General features: G+C 45.4%; 1 protein-coding gene across 3 annotated transcripts in view; it reads left to right on the top strand.

The window, feature by feature from the left end:
* The first annotated feature begins 211 nt into the window (after positions 1-211).
* LOC131131914 (seizure protein 6 homolog) overlaps positions 212-17,672 on the top strand; it is a 102,486-nt gene continuing 85,025 nt past the window's right edge. The window contains exons 1-3 of one of the 3 annotated variants that reach the window (XM_058076953.2): positions 212-506; positions 2,911-2,958; positions 3,277-3,319. Coding sequence is in view for 2 of the 3 variants with exons in the window: in XM_058076951.2 (XP_057932934.2) it covers positions 9,287-9,374 (88 nt within the window). In the remaining variant the exon portion in view is untranslated. Of the gene's footprint in view, positions 507-2,910; positions 2,959-3,276; positions 3,320-9,005; positions 9,375-17,672 lie in introns of those variants that run through there. The other 2 variants (XM_058076951.2, XM_058076955.2) reach the window with 2 other exon arrangements.

Genomic DNA, 17,672 nt, shown 5'->3' with positions numbered 1-17,672 from the left:
GTTTCTGTACAATACTTCCTGTTTCTGTATAATACTTCCTGTTTCCGTATAATATTTCCTGTTCCTGTATGGAACTTCCTGTTTCTGTAAAAAAATTCCTGTTTCTGTATGGAACTTCCTGTTTCTGTAAAAAAAAATCCTGTTTCTCTACAATACTTCCTGTTCCTGTACAATACTTCCTGTTTCTGTATAATACTTCCTGTTTCCATATAATACTTCCTGTTTCTGTACAGTACTTCCTGTTTCTGTATAATCCTTCTTGCTGTGTCTACTGTGACATTACTGACACCCAGAGACCAGTGTAGAAGACTAGATTCATCTTCTGGATGCCGTAGGACATTTTTATGCTTCATTCAGGCAAGAAAGACTTAGATGAACGCATGTAGGCTGCATGGAAGCACAGAGCAGCATGATGCATGAATGGAGGTCTTCAAGAAGGACCATGGCGGCGTGAGGATGTGAGATCTGGAGCATGGAGTGGCGAGGGAGGACTTCACATGAGCCAGGTAAACCTTCTGACGCTTTTGACATGTCGTCCCACACTTGAACATTCACATCTTTGTTGGCCACCCGAACCCCACCACCCCCCCTTCGCGATACACCCCTCCCTCTCCTTGACCTTCTCTTTTCATTAGTCAGAGCGTGTCCCGCCTCTGAGCATGCTGATAGTGCACGGCTCCAAGGCTGCATTTATCAAGATGATAGAGCACAGCCCGCCATCTCAAGGCTAGCGGAGGCCGTGCCTGACAAGTGACAACCACTCACACAAACAGACCGGCCCCCTCCCCACTGGGTACCCTGCTCGGTCATGTGACCCTTTATGAGGAGCTGGAGGAAGGTGGGCAGGGGAACATATGGTCTACACATGAAGACCCAGAGATAGCGTCCATCCAAGGGTCTGCTGTTACACATCCTGTCCATCAATGAATACCTTTCATGACATGAACGTTCCTCCTCTCTTTGTACCAACAACAAACCTTGCAAAAATGGCAATTGGGTAGTAGCAATGTAAAGGTGAACATAGGGGTGTTATGTCATGCTCAGAGGGCTCTAAGAATGTTAAAAAGTGTATTAAGAAGGCGGTAAAAAGGCTTTCTGTGTGCTATATGTCTTATCATGTGTGCTATATTGGGTAATAGCGGTGTAAAGGTGACCATAGGGGTGTTATGTCATGTCTAGAGGGCTCTAGCAATGTGAAAAAGTGTATTAAGAAGGCGGTAAACAGGCTGTCTGTGTGCTATATGTCTTATTATGTGTACTATATTGGGTAATAGCGGTGTAAAGGTGACCATAGGGGTGTTATGTCATGTCTAGAGGGCTCTAACAATGTTAAAAAGTGTATTAAGAAGGCGGTAAACAGGCTTTTTGTGTGCTACATGTCTTATTATGTGTACTATCTTGGATAATAGCGGTGTAAAGGTGACCATAGGGGTGTTATGTCATGTCTAGAGGGCTCTAACAATGTTAAAAAGTGTATTAAGAAGGCAGTAAACTGGCTTTCTGTGAGCTATATGTCTTATTATGTGTACTATATTGGGTAATAGCGGTGTAAAGGTGAACATAGGGGTGTTATATCAAGAATGTTAAAAAGTGTATTTAGAAGGAAGTAAACGGGTTTTCTATGCTCTGCTATGAACATATTCCATTTTTAAATTGGAATCTTCCGTTGTTGACATCCACATATCCTGGTGAGTGAATTAAAATGTCGTCCTCCGTGACCAAATAGTTTTGCTCCCAATTTTGTGTGCCACCACAGTCCTAATTACATTTGACAAGAGGGGTAACATGAACGTTCCTGTGCCCACATTACAGTTGACATATTCCTTCTATCTTGAAGGTTATTACAGCAGGTGTTGAGAACTTCCAGCTCAGTGTTAATTTGGGAATCATCAAAGTGACAGCGTGGAGCACCGGGATCCTTTTGGGCTCATTAGCATAGTCTGCTCAATCTATTGGCAAGGCTCCGCATGAGCGGGAACGCTGCTGCTTCTGCCTCGCCGTCAGATAGGAGTAATGATCAGGATGGGCGGGGAGGGGAAGGGGGGTTACAAAATGTTTCTCAGTCATTTGGGTCGGAGCACAGAACAACAAATATGTAGAAAAATGAGGAATGTGCACCCTGGAGAGTTGTTTCTCTCTCCAGCACGTATCCCGCGTGTCAGGAGATCCAACAAGCACTAAGCCGACGTGAAACGTTGGAGGTGAAAGGTCACACGCGGTCTCATTAACAATTCCCTTTCCCGCCCCTCAGAGGATGGATGAGGAGGAGAAGCGTCCAACTTGCTCTGCTGTTTTTCAAATCAGGCAGTGCAATTAAGCTAGCTCCACCAGCAGCTAAAGCAAGCCAACGCAAGAGGATGCTTAATTTACGTCTAAATCTGACACCTTGACGCCTCATTGCATTCATGACGCAGGTAAGATGGGAGCAAGAGGAGCAGAGCGGAACCTCGCTTGGCCGACGCCACACTTTGGCTCCGTTTCACGTCTACTTGAAAGCTGTGTTAGCGTAGCATAGCTTGGTGCAATGAAACGTGTTGCTTTCCAATGCATGGATGGAATGGTCCCCATTGGCACCGAGACATTTCTATCCTACTTTCTTATGTACTTCTTGGGGGGCACAAAAATGATCCATAAAGCTAATAATGTTACAAATACACCACAGTCTCTAAATGTCAACAAATAACATCTTTTTAGAGTTTTACATCTGCTGTGCTCTTATTTTGCTAAACTCATTTCCTGTTCTACACAGTCTTCATCTTCTTCTGAGGCCAACTGGCCTCAGCTGCTCCTTGTCAGGAGCTGTCAGTGGGGGCCAGTGGGGTCAGTGGGGGCCTGATTTGCAGTGCATGCCCATAATAATAATAATAATAGTATTTTTCACCTTATTATTTCTCTTTGTTGTTTTTGCAGGCGTGATGAAAAGAAGTCAGGAAATAACCACGGAATACAGCTAACCATGTAAGTAGAACCCTGAAGGGATTCCTGATGCTACCCGAGGTTCTCCAGGTTCTACCGTACCTCATAGAAAAGTTGTGTGACTCTCATCAGTAAACATGGAATAGATTGTTTGTTTTTTCCCCACTAGAAGAATATTAGCAGTTAGCACGAGCAGAGTTTATGAGGCGTTTGCGTGCATGAGCGATGTGGGGATGCCCCCCCCATTACTCCATCCATTTATGGATGCATCAGCCATGTTTCACATTTAGTGCTTTTGGAATGCTTTGTTAATTGTGCACCGTGATGATCTATTCCCTTTCTTTGTTTTCTTCCACGCAGATTAGTGCTCAGTCACCGGCATCAAATGGAAATGAGAAGAGCCGTAAGTAAAAGTTTGATTGCCTTTCCCCTTCTTCTACTGTACCGAGCTGCCATATTCTTTATTATACATGAAAGCCCCGAGGATTGTTTTTTCCTGCTCCGCTTCAGAAGCAGGGAGGAATCAGCAGAGCTTTGCAGAATGACTCAACTCTGCTCTGGTCTTATTTTATTGATATTATTTTATAAGCCGGCCTCTCCTCAACACAAATATGGATTATATAAATAAAACACTTGCACTGTATCGGAGCACTGCATCCTGGGCGATATCGCTGCTGTGGTATACAAGAGTTTAATGTACAAGATCAAAGAGGCTTTTCTCTTATCTATTTTCAGCACAAAACATTTCACGTTGCTTTGTAGTGGCAAATGACGCCTTGTTCTCGTGGTTAAATGAAACGCAGCTAAAGATACGTCTATGCTGACATTTCCGTCTACGTTTGCCAGCAGTCATGACTGACGACAATAAACACAAAACTTCTTCATTCCCACTCGCACTTCCTTTGGAGGAAACATCACGTTGATTCCAGAGCACGCAGTGTTGCGGTAAAGTCCAATCTGCTGTTTTAGCGCTCTCTCTATCTGTGTTTTTTAGCTTTGTACAAGCTATCCTCATCGAGGGGAGGGCAGGAAAGGACAGGAGCAACCACCTGGTGATTGACCTTTGACTTCCGCATGAAGGCAGCAACTTTGGTTAGCATCAGGAAATTTAGGCTGTTCACAGGCTCACTCTGTTCATACCTTTGCTCTGTGGAACAAACATGCCAAGGGACTGAAACCAAGAGTTTCCTCCTGGTGGTCTTCCCTGAGGCCCCCAGGAGGACCTTTGGCACCGCTGGACACCAAAACTCAAAAAATTATTTTATGTTTTATTTTTATGTTTATGTTTTACTGAATAGTTTTGATAATTAGATGATTAGAATAAGGCTGCACGGCGGTCTAGTGGTTAGTGTGCAGACCTCACATCTAGGAGGCCCGAGTCAATTCCACCCTCGGCCATCTCTGTGTGGAGTTTGCATGTTCTCCCCGTGCATGCGTGGGTTTTCTCCGGGTACTCCGGTTTCCTCCCACATTCCAAAAACATGCTAGGTTAATTGGCGACTCCAAATTGTCCATAGGTATGAATGTGAGTGTGAATGGTTGTTTGTCTATATGTGCCCTGTAATTGGCTGGCCACTAGTCCAGGGTGTACCCCGCCTCTCGCCCCAAGACAGCTGGGATAGGCTCCAGCACCCCCCACGACCCTCGTTAAGGTGGTAGAAAATGAATGAATGAATGATTGATTAAAATAATAAAACATACTTAAGAGTGTGTAAGAGAGAACAAAAATAGGCGTCTTTTTGCCGTGCATGATTTCCAAACCCTCAGTGAAGGAGAAAGCGGTGAAGTTCGGGAATGTGCAATGGGAATCTCCATCGCTGGAGGCCGATGCAGGATGCATGCAGGTTTTGGGCCAATCATTGTGATTGCATGGCGAGCCTTTGCAGGCCCTGCGACTGTGATATGGTCGCCGGGTGCAACGCTACTACAGGCTGTAATTTGCAGCTCGTGTGGGAAGAGACCATTGATAGCATTTGGCACGCCAGCGCCTGGAGTCCATCTGAATCTCGCAGTTGCCGCTGTGAGTCAGTAGTGGGTGTGTTTGTTAGCTGAGCGTGTGATAATCAGTGGGTCCTTGGCTCCTCCATCAGCATCATTAGATGTTTTTACATCATCCTGCCATATGAAATCACCTTAATGCTTGTAAAGGTTTGCTGCCGCAGCGTGCCTCATTAGCTCGGGACATTGGTCATTTCATTTCAAGGCTCTGATTTTCATGAACTCCTCTCCGCCGCCCCCCCCGAGCCATTAGCAGAATGGAAGCTGGCCCGCCGCCGTCCCTCTACGTGTTTGTCGGATGTTGGGTCAGCCAGGCCGCAGGGAGCCACGCATCCCGGCTCCGTCGTACGGGAGCGGGAGGAGAGAGAGAGGTGAGGCGGTCAACGTGAAAGGGAACAAAGTCCTTCAACGACGGGGGGTAAATGACATTTGACTTCATCTAAAGCTTGGGGGGCAAAGGGGTGAACAAGTTGGAGTTCCAGTCACCTTGGCTTACGGTAGAATATCTTCTGATATCTTGTGGAGTGGTCTACTTTTAAAATAGCATCTGCTTGCACGTACTATTTCAGTAGCTTCAATGACTTCTCTCTGGTGCCTTTATTCCTATTCTTATCCTCACTCTGCTCTAATTTGCTTTTATTTTGCTACGATTCTGCTCTGCATGTCACTGTGACAAAAGACACAAGAGAACATGGAATGATGCTGGACCACGGCAGGCCTGCTGTACATCCACCAATGCTTCCATCCTGTTTGGAGATGAGACACAACAGGAATTCATTAATGAGGGATCAGTTACCCTATTGATCCTATCGATCAACACTGATCCTATTGCTCCACATTGGTCCTATTGATCCACATTGATCCAAATTGATCCACAGCCATTTGGCTCTTCGGCTCCTCCCATTTCTTCATGTCCTTAGTCATGCATGGAAGCAGCCACTATCTTTGGTCAAAGATGACAAAGAAATGTATATATTCTCATATATAAGATATTATATATGGTGGTATATAAGACATCATATAGGGTCATATATAAGATATCATATAGGGTCATATATAAGATCTTATATATGGTCAAACCCGGAGCGAAGGAGAAAGCTGTGTAGTTCGGGACTGTGCAATGGGAATGTCCATCGCTGGGGGCCAATGCGGGAAATAGGGTCATATATAAGATAAGGTCATATCTAAGATATCATATTGGGTCATATATAGGGTCATATATAAGATCTCACATATGGTCATATATAAGATATCATATAGGGTCACATATAAGATCTTATATATGGTCATATATAAGAGCTTATATATGGTCACATATAAGATCATATAGGGTCATATATAAGATATCATATAGGGTCACATATAAGATCTTATATACGGTCATATATAAGATATCATATAGGGTCACATATAAGATCTTATATATGGTCATATATAAAATCGTATATACAGAGGGTGTGTTCCAACTATGGTGGAATCATACTCCTCAGCCCCCCTGGTAAGGTCTATTCAGGGGTTCTGAAGAGGAGGATCAGTCGGATAGTTGGATCTCGGATTCAGGAGGAGCAGTGGGGTTTTCGTCCTGGTCGTGGAACTGTGGATCAGCTCTACACTCTCGCTGCACGGGAGTTTGCCCAACCAGTCTACATGTGTTTTGTGTACTTGGCGAAGGCATTCGATTGTGTTCCTTTGGGAATTCTGTGGGGAGAACTTCAGGACTAAGGGGTATCAGACCAGCTAATTTGTGCTGGTCATTCCCTGTTTGACTGGTGTTAGAGTTTGGTACGCATTGGCAGCAATAAATCGTACCCGTTCCCAATGAGGGTCGGACTCCGCCAGGGCCGCCCTTTGTCATCCATTCTGTTCATGAATTTTATGGACAGAATATCTCGGCCCAGCCAGGGTGTTGAGGGGTTCCCGTTTAGTGGCTGTCGGATTGGGTCTGCTTTTTGCAGATGATCCTGATGGTCCTGCTGGCTTCATCAAGCCGATACCTTCAACTCTCACTGGATCGGTACGTAGCAGAGTGTGAAGCACCCCGAATGAGAATTAGCACCTCCAAGTCAGAATCCATGCTTCCTGTCCAGAAGAGGGTCGAGTGCCATCTTTGGGTCGGGGCCAAGATCCTGCCCCAAGTGGGACGCGAGATCCACAGGCGAATTGGTGTGGCGTCTGCAGTGATGAAGTCCGTTGTGGTGAAGACAGACCTAAGCCAAAAGGCAAAGCTTTCAATTTACCGGAGGATCTACATTCCTACCCTTACCTATGGTCATGAGCTTTGGGCGCTGACAGAAAGGTCAAGATGGCGGGTACAAGCAGCCGAAAAGAGCTTTCTCCGTAGGGCGGCTGGGCTCTCCCTTAGAGATAAGGTGAGAAGTGCTGTCATCCGGGAGGGACTTGGACTAGAAACGCTACTCCTCTGCATTGAGAGAAGCCAGATGAGGTGGCTTGGACATCTCCCTGGGGGCGGGGTTTCAGGGCAGGTCCAACCGGTAGCAGACCTCGGGGGTGACCCAGGACACGTTGGCGAGACTATGTCTCCCAACTGGCCTGGGAATGCCTCGGATGAAGTGGCCGGGGAAAGGGAAGGCGGGGTTCAGGTTCTTCAGGTTCTCCTCTCATTGGTGTGGAAGTTTTTGGCTTTGCCTTCCCAGCCACCCAATGACATCAGCTACATACAACGCATATGTGTGTATGTATGTGGAATATTTAAGTTAGAGCATCCAACCTGTTTACCACCTAAATATGCTTCTTAAACACACTAGAGCCCTCTGGTAATGAAATAACACCCCTATAGTCATCTTTACACACCTACTAATTAGCCAATATAGTAGCAGACTCATGTGTTAGCATTTGGAGAGTTCCTTGTTGTTCCTGTTTTACTTGAAGTTTCTGTGTAGTACTTCCTGTGGTGGCTGTTGTCTCATTCCAGAGACCATCATAGAATAGCGCATATCATCACAATACCTGTACATGTGTTTGAGTATTGTAGTAGTTTTATGCTTGGAAATACTTCGGAATGATGCCGGCAGGGATACAGTTTGGACCGCCACGTGAAGTCACGAGTGAATGAGTGGGTGGAAGTGGTCTTATTTGCATGATGGGAAGTACGGTCTGTCTACCCAGACCCTGTAAATAACCAGAAGGTGGTGCAACCACGCCAAAGCAAAAAGAGCAGCGGTCCTCAAGTCACACCGACACCGCCCAGCCAGTGATGCCTTCACGGCCACACCGCCAATGTATCTTCCAGATGGAGCTGATGTCACCTGACCGCTGATATGACTTGATGTGACGAGGATGCAATGTGCTCAGCAGGAGCGTTGCTTCTGGGGGGGCAGTGAAGCTGATGATGGCTGAAGCTAATTGCTCTCACGGGATGGATGATGCCATCCTGGAGGTAATATTGATCTCCCCAGAGGAGCCTTTGTCGTTTAACCAGGCTCAGCAAGGAGGTCAGAGGTCAAGAACCCTCAGTGTTTTTTTTTCTACCTTTATGAGGCACAGTCATGGAAAACACGATAGAGGAAACATGACAGCTCTCATGAAGGCACGACATGCTTCGTGGAAAAGGTGAAAGATCATCTGATCATGTCCGGACTCATCATTAAGCCCAGGAATGTCTTCTTAGCGTTTACGTTGTGCAGTCAGATGAGTTCCACCTGCAGCAGCAATCACCACATGTGTTCATTGTTGGCTGCTGCATCATTTGACAAAATATATATAAAATATATATAACTTCAACCATCCTACTCCTCTAACAACACAGCATGGCCAGCAGACATGGTTGACTGGCAACCCGTCCTCATGTTCCCACCCCCATGCCCTTTCATGAGTCTTTTCCATGCCAGGAAAAGTATTGGAACATGTGACTGACAAGCGACCAGAGGTGAGTCTGGGAACGAAACTATGTATGCTTCTCTCCCTCCGGATGACTAGAAAAGTAGCTACATTTGTAGTATCGCCCATGTTCGCCACTAGTATGAAAAGAATACTTTTGACTGCCTGCGATTCCATTTTGGAAGTTGGAGTGGCGGCTGTTCCGCCTTCTGACGCTAGGAGCTGTCCGCGGTGCTGAAGGCTGGGCTGCCTCTCCTTCCAATGTGCTGCCAGCTCGCGCACACACAATCCGCTTACCGAGCGTCCAAATTCAGCGAGCACCTCCGCGTTTCACTTGATCGTTGTCGACTGTCATCACACGGCCAATTCAACACGGAAGTCACGCAGCAACGCGTCCGGGATTCAACTTGGCTGTTTTTGTTTTTCTTCTTCCAGCCAATCGTGTCGACTTGCTTTTATTCCCCTCGTTCCGCCGCCGCTCTCCTCCGACACAAGGACGTTATTGTGCAGCTCGGCGACCTCCACTTTGGAAGAGATGAAGTGCGGGAGACGAGATCGCGCGTTGAAGAACATGCTGTCGCTTTGGCTTCTCGCAGCGGCCGCGGCCACGATCCACGGCCGAGGTAAGAACTTGCGTGCACTTTGTGCTACGGTTGTTTGTCCGTGTGTCAAACTAAACAAAGCCCGGCCATTGGCGGAAGGTGACCGAGGTCTACAAGTGTGACAGTGCTCATTAACTGACCAGAGTACGCATGATGGGCAGGGATGGATTCTTTTAAAGGTTGCAATCAGCCAGTAATTGAAGAAAGACATGAGGGACTCGCCATGGATTCAACACAGACGTTAGTAAGCAGACTAATGAAGCCGAACCCTCTTGTAACTTCTGTTCTTGTCCAATCCTGTCATCACATCATCACAATGACTCTTAGGGTGTCAGCAAGTTTCATCTTGCAGGGCAATGACAGATTGGTCTTTACTTTTGTACCGGTGGCTGAAATGTCTCCGATACTCTGTTCCACCCCGTCCGTCCAAACCCACCAAGAAAGCCAGCCTTCTTAGCTGGCCAGCAATCAATCCCACGTTGCTATGTGATCAGTTCGGAGGTTGCCCACCCCACCCCCAACTTATTTGGCTGCTGAGGTCTGTGTGACAGACGGTGTTGGGTAATAAGACTCTAATCCTCAGGAATTGCTGAAGATTATTGACCAAGCTGTTTGACACAGTTGAGTGCTTGTGGGAAGTGGCGGTGGATTCGTGCACAGTAGCCTTGTCCTAATTATTTGGGTATCTGCATCCGGCCTCTCTTCATGCCTACAAGCACCTCTCCCTCACAGCCAACCTCAACTTGGGTTTTGCTGTTTAGATTTGCTGTCGGACTGATGCTTCACCTGGCAATCGACTTGAACACACGTTGGAAAAACATAGCGAATGTTAAATACATGTTGGAGAAATATACCGAATGTTAAATACACGTTGGAAAAATATACTGAATGTTAAATATACATTAGAGAAATATACCGAATGTTAAATATACGTTAGAAAAATATACCGAATGTTAAATATACATTAGAGAAATACATATACCGAATGTTAAATACACGTTTGAAAAATATACTGAATGTTAAATACACGATAGAAAAACATACCAAATGTTAAAAAAACGTTAGAAAAACATAGCAAATGTTAAATACACGTTAGAAAACTATACCAAATGTTAAATACATGTTAGAATAAAATACCAAATGTTACATACACGTTAGAAAAACATAGCAAATGTTAAATACACGTTAGAAAAATATACCAAATGTTAAATACATGTTAGAATAACATACCAAATATTAAACGCACGTTAGAAAAACATAGCAAATGTTAAATTTACGTTAGAAAAATATACCAAATGTTAAATACATGTTAGAATAACATACCAAATATTAAACGCACGTTAGAAAAACATAGCAAATGTTAAATACACGTTAGAAAAACATAGCAAATGTTAAATACACGTTAGAAAAATATACCAAATGTTAAATTCACGTTAGAAAAACATAGCAAATGTTAAATTCACGTTAGAAAAATATACCAAATGTTAAATACACGTTAGAAAAACATAGCAAATGTTAAATACACGTTAGAGAAACATAGCAAATGTTAAATTCACGTTAGAAAAATATACCAAATGTTAAATACACGTTAGAGAAACATAGCAAATGTTAAATTCACGTTAGAAAAATATACCAAATGTTAACTACACGTTAGAGAAACATAGCAAATGTTAAATACACGTTAGAAAAATATACCAAATGTTAAATTCATGTTAGAAAAACATAGCAAATGTTAAATACACGCTAGAAAAATATACCAAATGTTAAATACATGTTATGTATTTATGTATATATGGTTATAGAAATGTAGAAAATATAGGAAAAAGATAGGAAGGCTAACTCCAACTGGTAGAAGTCGGCTGTGAAATGATGACCATGTCTAAATGAAGTGATCCTGATGAATGACCAATTGGAACTATTGGAACTACTAATTTGGAGTAAGCCAATATTTAATGAAGAGAAAGATAACAACAGGATGAAGCGGCCATTGAAACCAAGGTCAAAGATGCCACACAGGTCTGGAAAAAACATTTAAGAGCAGCAGCAACACCTGAATGGTGGCTGCCACCATCGTTGGCTTCAAAGATCACATGGTTTGGCTGGAGTCTATTTTCTGCACAGGTAAATACTGATAAGAACACGTGCTTCCTCTTCTTCTTTGTTTTGCTGCTTATTGAGAACACACACACACGATAATGATGCCGTGATGATTTTCGGAGCGTCCATGAATGCACCTGGACAATGAGGAAGTGTTGAGAGAGCTTTTACGAGTTGGACACATCATGCTTTGGATTTGGCTTCACTCACCGGGTTTGTGCTCGGAGCCGATGAGGTCAACAAAGGAGGCCGACCGTACACGTGCCGTATGCGTGCATACACTGGATGTTGTTGGAGGCTGGCCATGCTAGCCTTTAGCGGAGAGGCGTGTGGCTGCGTTAGCGATGCTAAATGATTGAAGTCAATAGTTAGCACTCATGTTATGACCACAATGAAGATTCATGTGTTGTGCTGCTGTACCTAATATTGTGGGCAGTCTACCGAGGCTTTCATGTCCTTGTTTTGATTGTATAGCGACTGTCAGTCGGTGTTGAAAATGGCTGTTAGAAAATAAGTGATTACCAAAAAAATGTAAGGAGCAGGAAATGAATTCATATTGTGTTTCATTGGGCCTATCTCAGCCCATCTGAAATGAGGTGCAATTCTCGTGCAGCGCCTGCCACAATGTGTTACAGTATCAACAAAACATCCGCTGATTGAATATCAGGTGGGGGGAGTGTGCCGCGTTGCTGCAGCACGCTTTCTACTAAGCAGTGGTTTGTGTTATTGCCCTCAGCGGCCATTTGATGGGATTGAACGCTTTGATTGAGTGACATGAAGATGCAGGAAGAATGGGGTGTTTTCAGCCCAAGAACACACCTGCACCATGCCTTCGCTGCTCAAAACTCCAGGGAGAAGGAAGAAAAGCAGCCACAAACTATTTTTAGAGCAAAAATACGATTTTACAGCTTCCATTAGTGAATTTGCTGCTTAGCCAGCAAACGCACACGTCTTAGCCCATCCTTCAAGGTCGGCCCTTTTTTAATTTTTAATCCTGCAGGTTGTGGTGCTTTCTCAAGGTAAAGCTGCACAGGAAGGAATCTTGCCAGCTCCTGCTAGCTTGCAAACAGGCCGAGCGGGCAGCCATGGATGGGAATGTGCTCGCCATGTTTGGGGCTCATTTAGTCGCTCATCCATCTTTGGCATCCCATCTCCGAGTTGGTGAGCTTGGTGATTCCTTGGCTTGCACCGGTCGTCCCTGGGATTCACTGCTGGAAAATGGCGTGACCAATCCAGGGCGTACCCCCCCTCTAGCCCCAAGTCAGCTGGGATAGGCTCCAGGACCCCACCACCCTGGTAAAGATGGATGGATGGATAATGGATGATGGATGGATTTATGGATGGACAGGTGGATGGATGGATGGTAAAAGGATGGTTGGATGGTTGGATGGATGGCAGATGGTGAATGGATGGATGAATGGATTTATGGATGGATGGTAAATGGAAGGTTGGATGATGGCAGATGGTGGATGGATGATGGATGGATGGATGGATGGATGGATGGATGGATGGATGGATGGATGATGGATGGATGGATGGATGGTAAATGGATGGTTGGATGGATGGCAGATGGTGGATGGATGGATGATGGATGGATTTATGGATGGATGGATGATGGATGGATGGATGGATGGTAAATGGATGGTTGGATGGATGGCAGATGGTGGATGGATGGATGATGGATGGATTTATGGATGGATTTCTGAATGGATGGATGGATGATGGGTGGATGATGGATGGATTTATGGATGGATTTAGGATGGATGGATTATGGATGGATGGATGGATGATGGATGGATGTTGGGATGTTTTTTAGAGCACCATAAACATGACATAACAGCCCTATAGTCAGCTTTACACTCCCCTTCGCCAACATACTGGAGTAGACATCCATCGTTTCCTGTGTCGTTTTATTGTCCCCAGGGAGGCAGGACTTCCTCCAAACTTGTCACTTTTCTCTGCGTTTGCTAATCTGATTTAAAAACTGACCTCATCTTTACATACCCCCCCCCCCCCCCCCAGTGATTGTTGTGCTTGAGATTTGCCCAGATGACTTAATGAGTTTCCTAAGCGAGGCGTGATTACATGCGATGCAGAGCTCATTAATAATTGCTTTGAAAGTTCTTTTGCACAGCGTGACATCTGCCTGCCAGCCGATGGATGGATGGATGCTGAATGCTGTTTGGATTCCAAGCAGGATTCCAAGTGGAGCGTTGGTGCTGGTCTGATGACATGTTGGATGCGCGTGGAAGTCAAGCACATCACTCATGTGATTACCTTTTATGACTCATTCTCCGCCTGGAAAAACAAAACATTAGAGCCATTAAAGCCATTGCGTCTCGTTAAATCTTGATGGACGTTTAATACAGCTTCCATCCGCCGCGTGGCTTGAGTTTCCGTCGGCCTCCGCGAATTGTACGCAGTTTAACGACATTCAGCCGAGCCTATTATCTTTATGCCGACGCATTATCTCTTGCAGTGAACAATGATCATCAGTGCGCTGGGACTCGGAGAGAAAGCCATGCTTTATGTATCCTAAAGCTCATTAAATGACTTATGAGCCCCCCGCAGTTGACGGAGCTGCCATCGCATCCCACTCCAGGTCTGAAAAATGTGTCCAGGACGGGCGGCTTGTAATTCACCCACTAATGGTAGGTTCTGTCTTTGTTGTCCAAGGCCAGAAGCCATTTCCTCGCAGTGGATGAAGCATTAGTAGATTGCACAGCTTATTCATGGCTTGGCCGTGCTCCAATTAAAGCCCAGGTAGAAAACCACGGCAGAAGAATTCTCACTTAGGTTGCTGACGGTGGGAAAGGCATGGACGGCGACGGCGTTGTACGCTTGCACTGACGTCCATTTGAACACTCAATTCTCTCGTCGTCACATTTGATTCATTCACACTCAATGTTTGGGTTTCAATTCAACAGATGTTTTATTTTTTTACATCACAAAATGTCATTGGCTGAATTCAGCTGATGATGTCAGAACAAAAACACAAAACATGAACTAGGGTTCACTGACTCCAGACCCGACCGTGATAAGCAGGGCTCCTCATTTATGTAGCTCACAATTGCCTTAGTTGGAGCACAGAAAACCGTCTTAGTTAGAGAACAGAAAACCTTCTAGATTGCACCTATGATTAGAGCCCTCTACACGTGAAATAACACCCCTATGTCACCTTTACACTCTTCTTCCCAGACATAAGACATGAATAGGACTCCTGCTGGTGGGCGTTGCGGTGCTGGTGGCAGCGGTAGCCCACATTGGGATTACCGGGCCTGTCGTGAGATCATTGGAAGTTGCCATAAAAGCCCGTTGTTCCGCCCATCCATTCTGGCGCTCAGTGGCAGAGGTACGTCACTAGCCATCTCGACATTTCAGCTGTCAATGTATTGGCACCCCTCCGCGAGTCACAGTCTCACCGAGGCCACCCTAGTGAAACACTGCTGGTGCTTGTGTGTCTCAGCATCAATGTGACACTACTGACACCTAGTGAGCGTTGTGCAATGCTACATATCGTATCATCACAGGATCTTCAACGTGTCTTTTTATTTCTTTTATTTCATGCTTAATTGCTCCTTGAGTCCATCCGTTGTCAAGCTGCTGCTTCTCATGTGGGCCCAAAATATGGCAAATAAGGCACATTTGCCTCAATGTGTTTTGTAAAACTAACATAAACAGCAATGATTTATTCCGTAGTATATTGTTGAACATCCGTCATAGACTGGACACCAAAAGGGGCGGGATTACCATATGAGATTCTTGAAATGCCTGAATTGATTTTTCAACACCGTATTTTAATTAGCTGCATTTTGCTTACAAATATGAAATATTCCTTCAAAGGCTGAATGTTAAATGGGTTCACAGAATTCAAATGTTCCATAAATGGTGTAAAACAGTTAGCTAAAAAAACCAAACAACTGGCAACTTTCATAGCAGATGGATGGAGCACAGATGCTCGCACCAAGACCACATGAGGTGTCCTGGCTGGTCCAGCATTGCAAAACACTGAATAAGGTCATTTGGGGTTACCATGGCAACGACGGAGGCGCCATTCTCCTTAAAGGGAAAGCTCCAATATGTAGTGTTACCTTTGACCAGTGGCCTGAGACTTTGGAGGCCCGTATGTGCTCAAGCTAGCTGCTAGCCGGATAGTAGCTAGCCGCTGTGCTAACGTAGTTACGCTGTTCCTAAGAATAATAATAATAACAATGTGCTTCATATGCAGGGGGAGCTAGTACAGCAGGGGTGGGCAAACTGCGGCCCGGGGGCCACATGCGGCCCACCAAGCGTTTGAATCCGGCCCGCCAGTTGCTTTCTAAGTATTTCAACTTTTAACATACAAACTGGCAACATGACTTGCAAGTCTTATTTAGTAAAAAAAAACAACAAAACTGTCAAATTAAATGACGTAGTTAGATGTGGTGTGATGTTTAAAGTGCTCCTGAAAAAAAGGGACATGAAAACATACAGCTGATAGTATATAACACTTACAGATAAAATTAGACAAAAAAAAATTCAAGGAAAATTATAAGTATAAATAGTGTGTGTGTTAAATATATATATATATATATATATGTTCTGGCCCCCCCGGACAATTTTGTTTCCTCAATGCGGCCCACAAGTGAAAGTATTTGCCCACCCCTGTAGTACAGGATATTCCACCCTCTACCTCCCTGAGTGGAACTGGGAATATTGTCCTTGTAGTCCTGGTAGTCCTGGTAGTCCTGGTAGTCCTGGTAGTCCTGTTTGTCCTGGTAGTTCTGGTAGTCTTGGTAGTCCTGGTAGTCCTGGTAGTCCTGTTTGTCCTGGTAGTTCTGGTAGTCCTGGTAGTCCTGGTAGTGCTGGTAGTCCTGTCTGTTCTCTATTGCTGAGATGTGTTTGGCTGCAGCCAAGGACCGACAGAACCTTTTAATACAAGACAGGAAACCTTTGCAAAAAAATAATTTTTTTTCAAAAGGTGCAGTTCTTACTTGTGGGGAGCATGATTTTTCGGCAGACGGTGACGATCTGGCAAAGTCATACAATGAGATGAACCCACCCACTGCATTGAGGAGCTTCTCCTGTTGAAGCGTCTTCATGTTCATCTGGTGCGGGAGGTAGGACAATGAGACGGCACGGTTCCTGCTGGGGGCAGCATGGGGAGGCGTGGGGATGCGGGGGGAGGCGGGGGGAACCAGGCAACACCTGTTGTGGGATGGCTGCTGATTAACTTCATCAAGGGCTATTCAGCATCTGTGTGCTGTCATAATTAGTTCAACTTTCTCGAGGCCTGTCACTGGTAAATGAGAGTCATTACGCCAGGATGCCCCCCCCCCCACCCTCCTTCCCTCAACCCCACTCTGTGCCCGTCTCTTTCACCGCCTCCGAGGTGGCGCTCCCAGCCTGGCTGAATGCGACTCATTTTCAACTCTTCATGTGCAAATGCCTCGCTCTCGCTCTCGCTCCCCCACAATCTTCCATGCATCCTAATTTCAGTCCTCCACACACGCCTCTCTCCACAAAAGCTTTATTTCTCCTCTCCCCATCCTCTTCCATCTTGGGGACCAGAGGAGCCTTCCACAGCATCGCCCATACATCAGCTGCATCCTCCAGAATAGCCCACAGATCCCCATAGACCACTCTGTGCTGATTTGGGGGAGAGGGGTTTGGGGGGGGGCATTCCTATGAAACCAGGAGGTTCAATCCTCCTTCATGCCACCCAGTCACTGTGTCCTTGGGCAAGTCACTGCACCCAGCTTCCCTCCAGTTCTGCCCACACTGGGTGTGGAATTTTGGCAGCCATGATGGTACCAATCCATCATCAATACCATGGATTGGTAAAGATAGAAAGGAAAGGAAAGCCTGGTGCTGTGAATGACTGACGGTCCCATGATCAGCTGGGCTTCTTGTACCTCCTTTTGGGGCATTTTGAGCCGTGCATGAATGCCATAGCAGGAACAAATGTGGATTTGAACAATGGAAGGCAGGGTAGAGAAAAGAAACTGGCCTTTCCCCAAAGTATTTGCCTTCCTGTTTGGATAATCAGTCTGACAGATTGGATGGACTTGAATCGGGATGCAGATAATTATATGAGAGGTTTGACTCGCCACAATCATCTCCCAAGCTATTGCACCAAATACAAAGTGTTGGGATTGGAAGCAGGCCATGGGAGCTGCTTCCTTGATGAAATCTGTGGCCCACAACAAAGGAGGCGTGGTGGTGCAGCTCCTCCTGCAGGGA

This window comes from Doryrhamphus excisus, linkage group LG1 (genome assembly GCF_037039965.1).
Source record: "Doryrhamphus excisus strain RoL-2023G ecotype Guam linkage group LG1, RoL_Dexc_Guam_v1.1, whole genome shotgun sequence".
Lineage (NCBI taxonomy): Eukaryota > Metazoa > Chordata > Actinopteri > Syngnathiformes > Syngnathidae > Doryrhamphus > Doryrhamphus excisus.
Note: the sequence above shows the minus strand (reverse complement) of the source record. Positions and strands in the feature narration are given on the sequence as shown.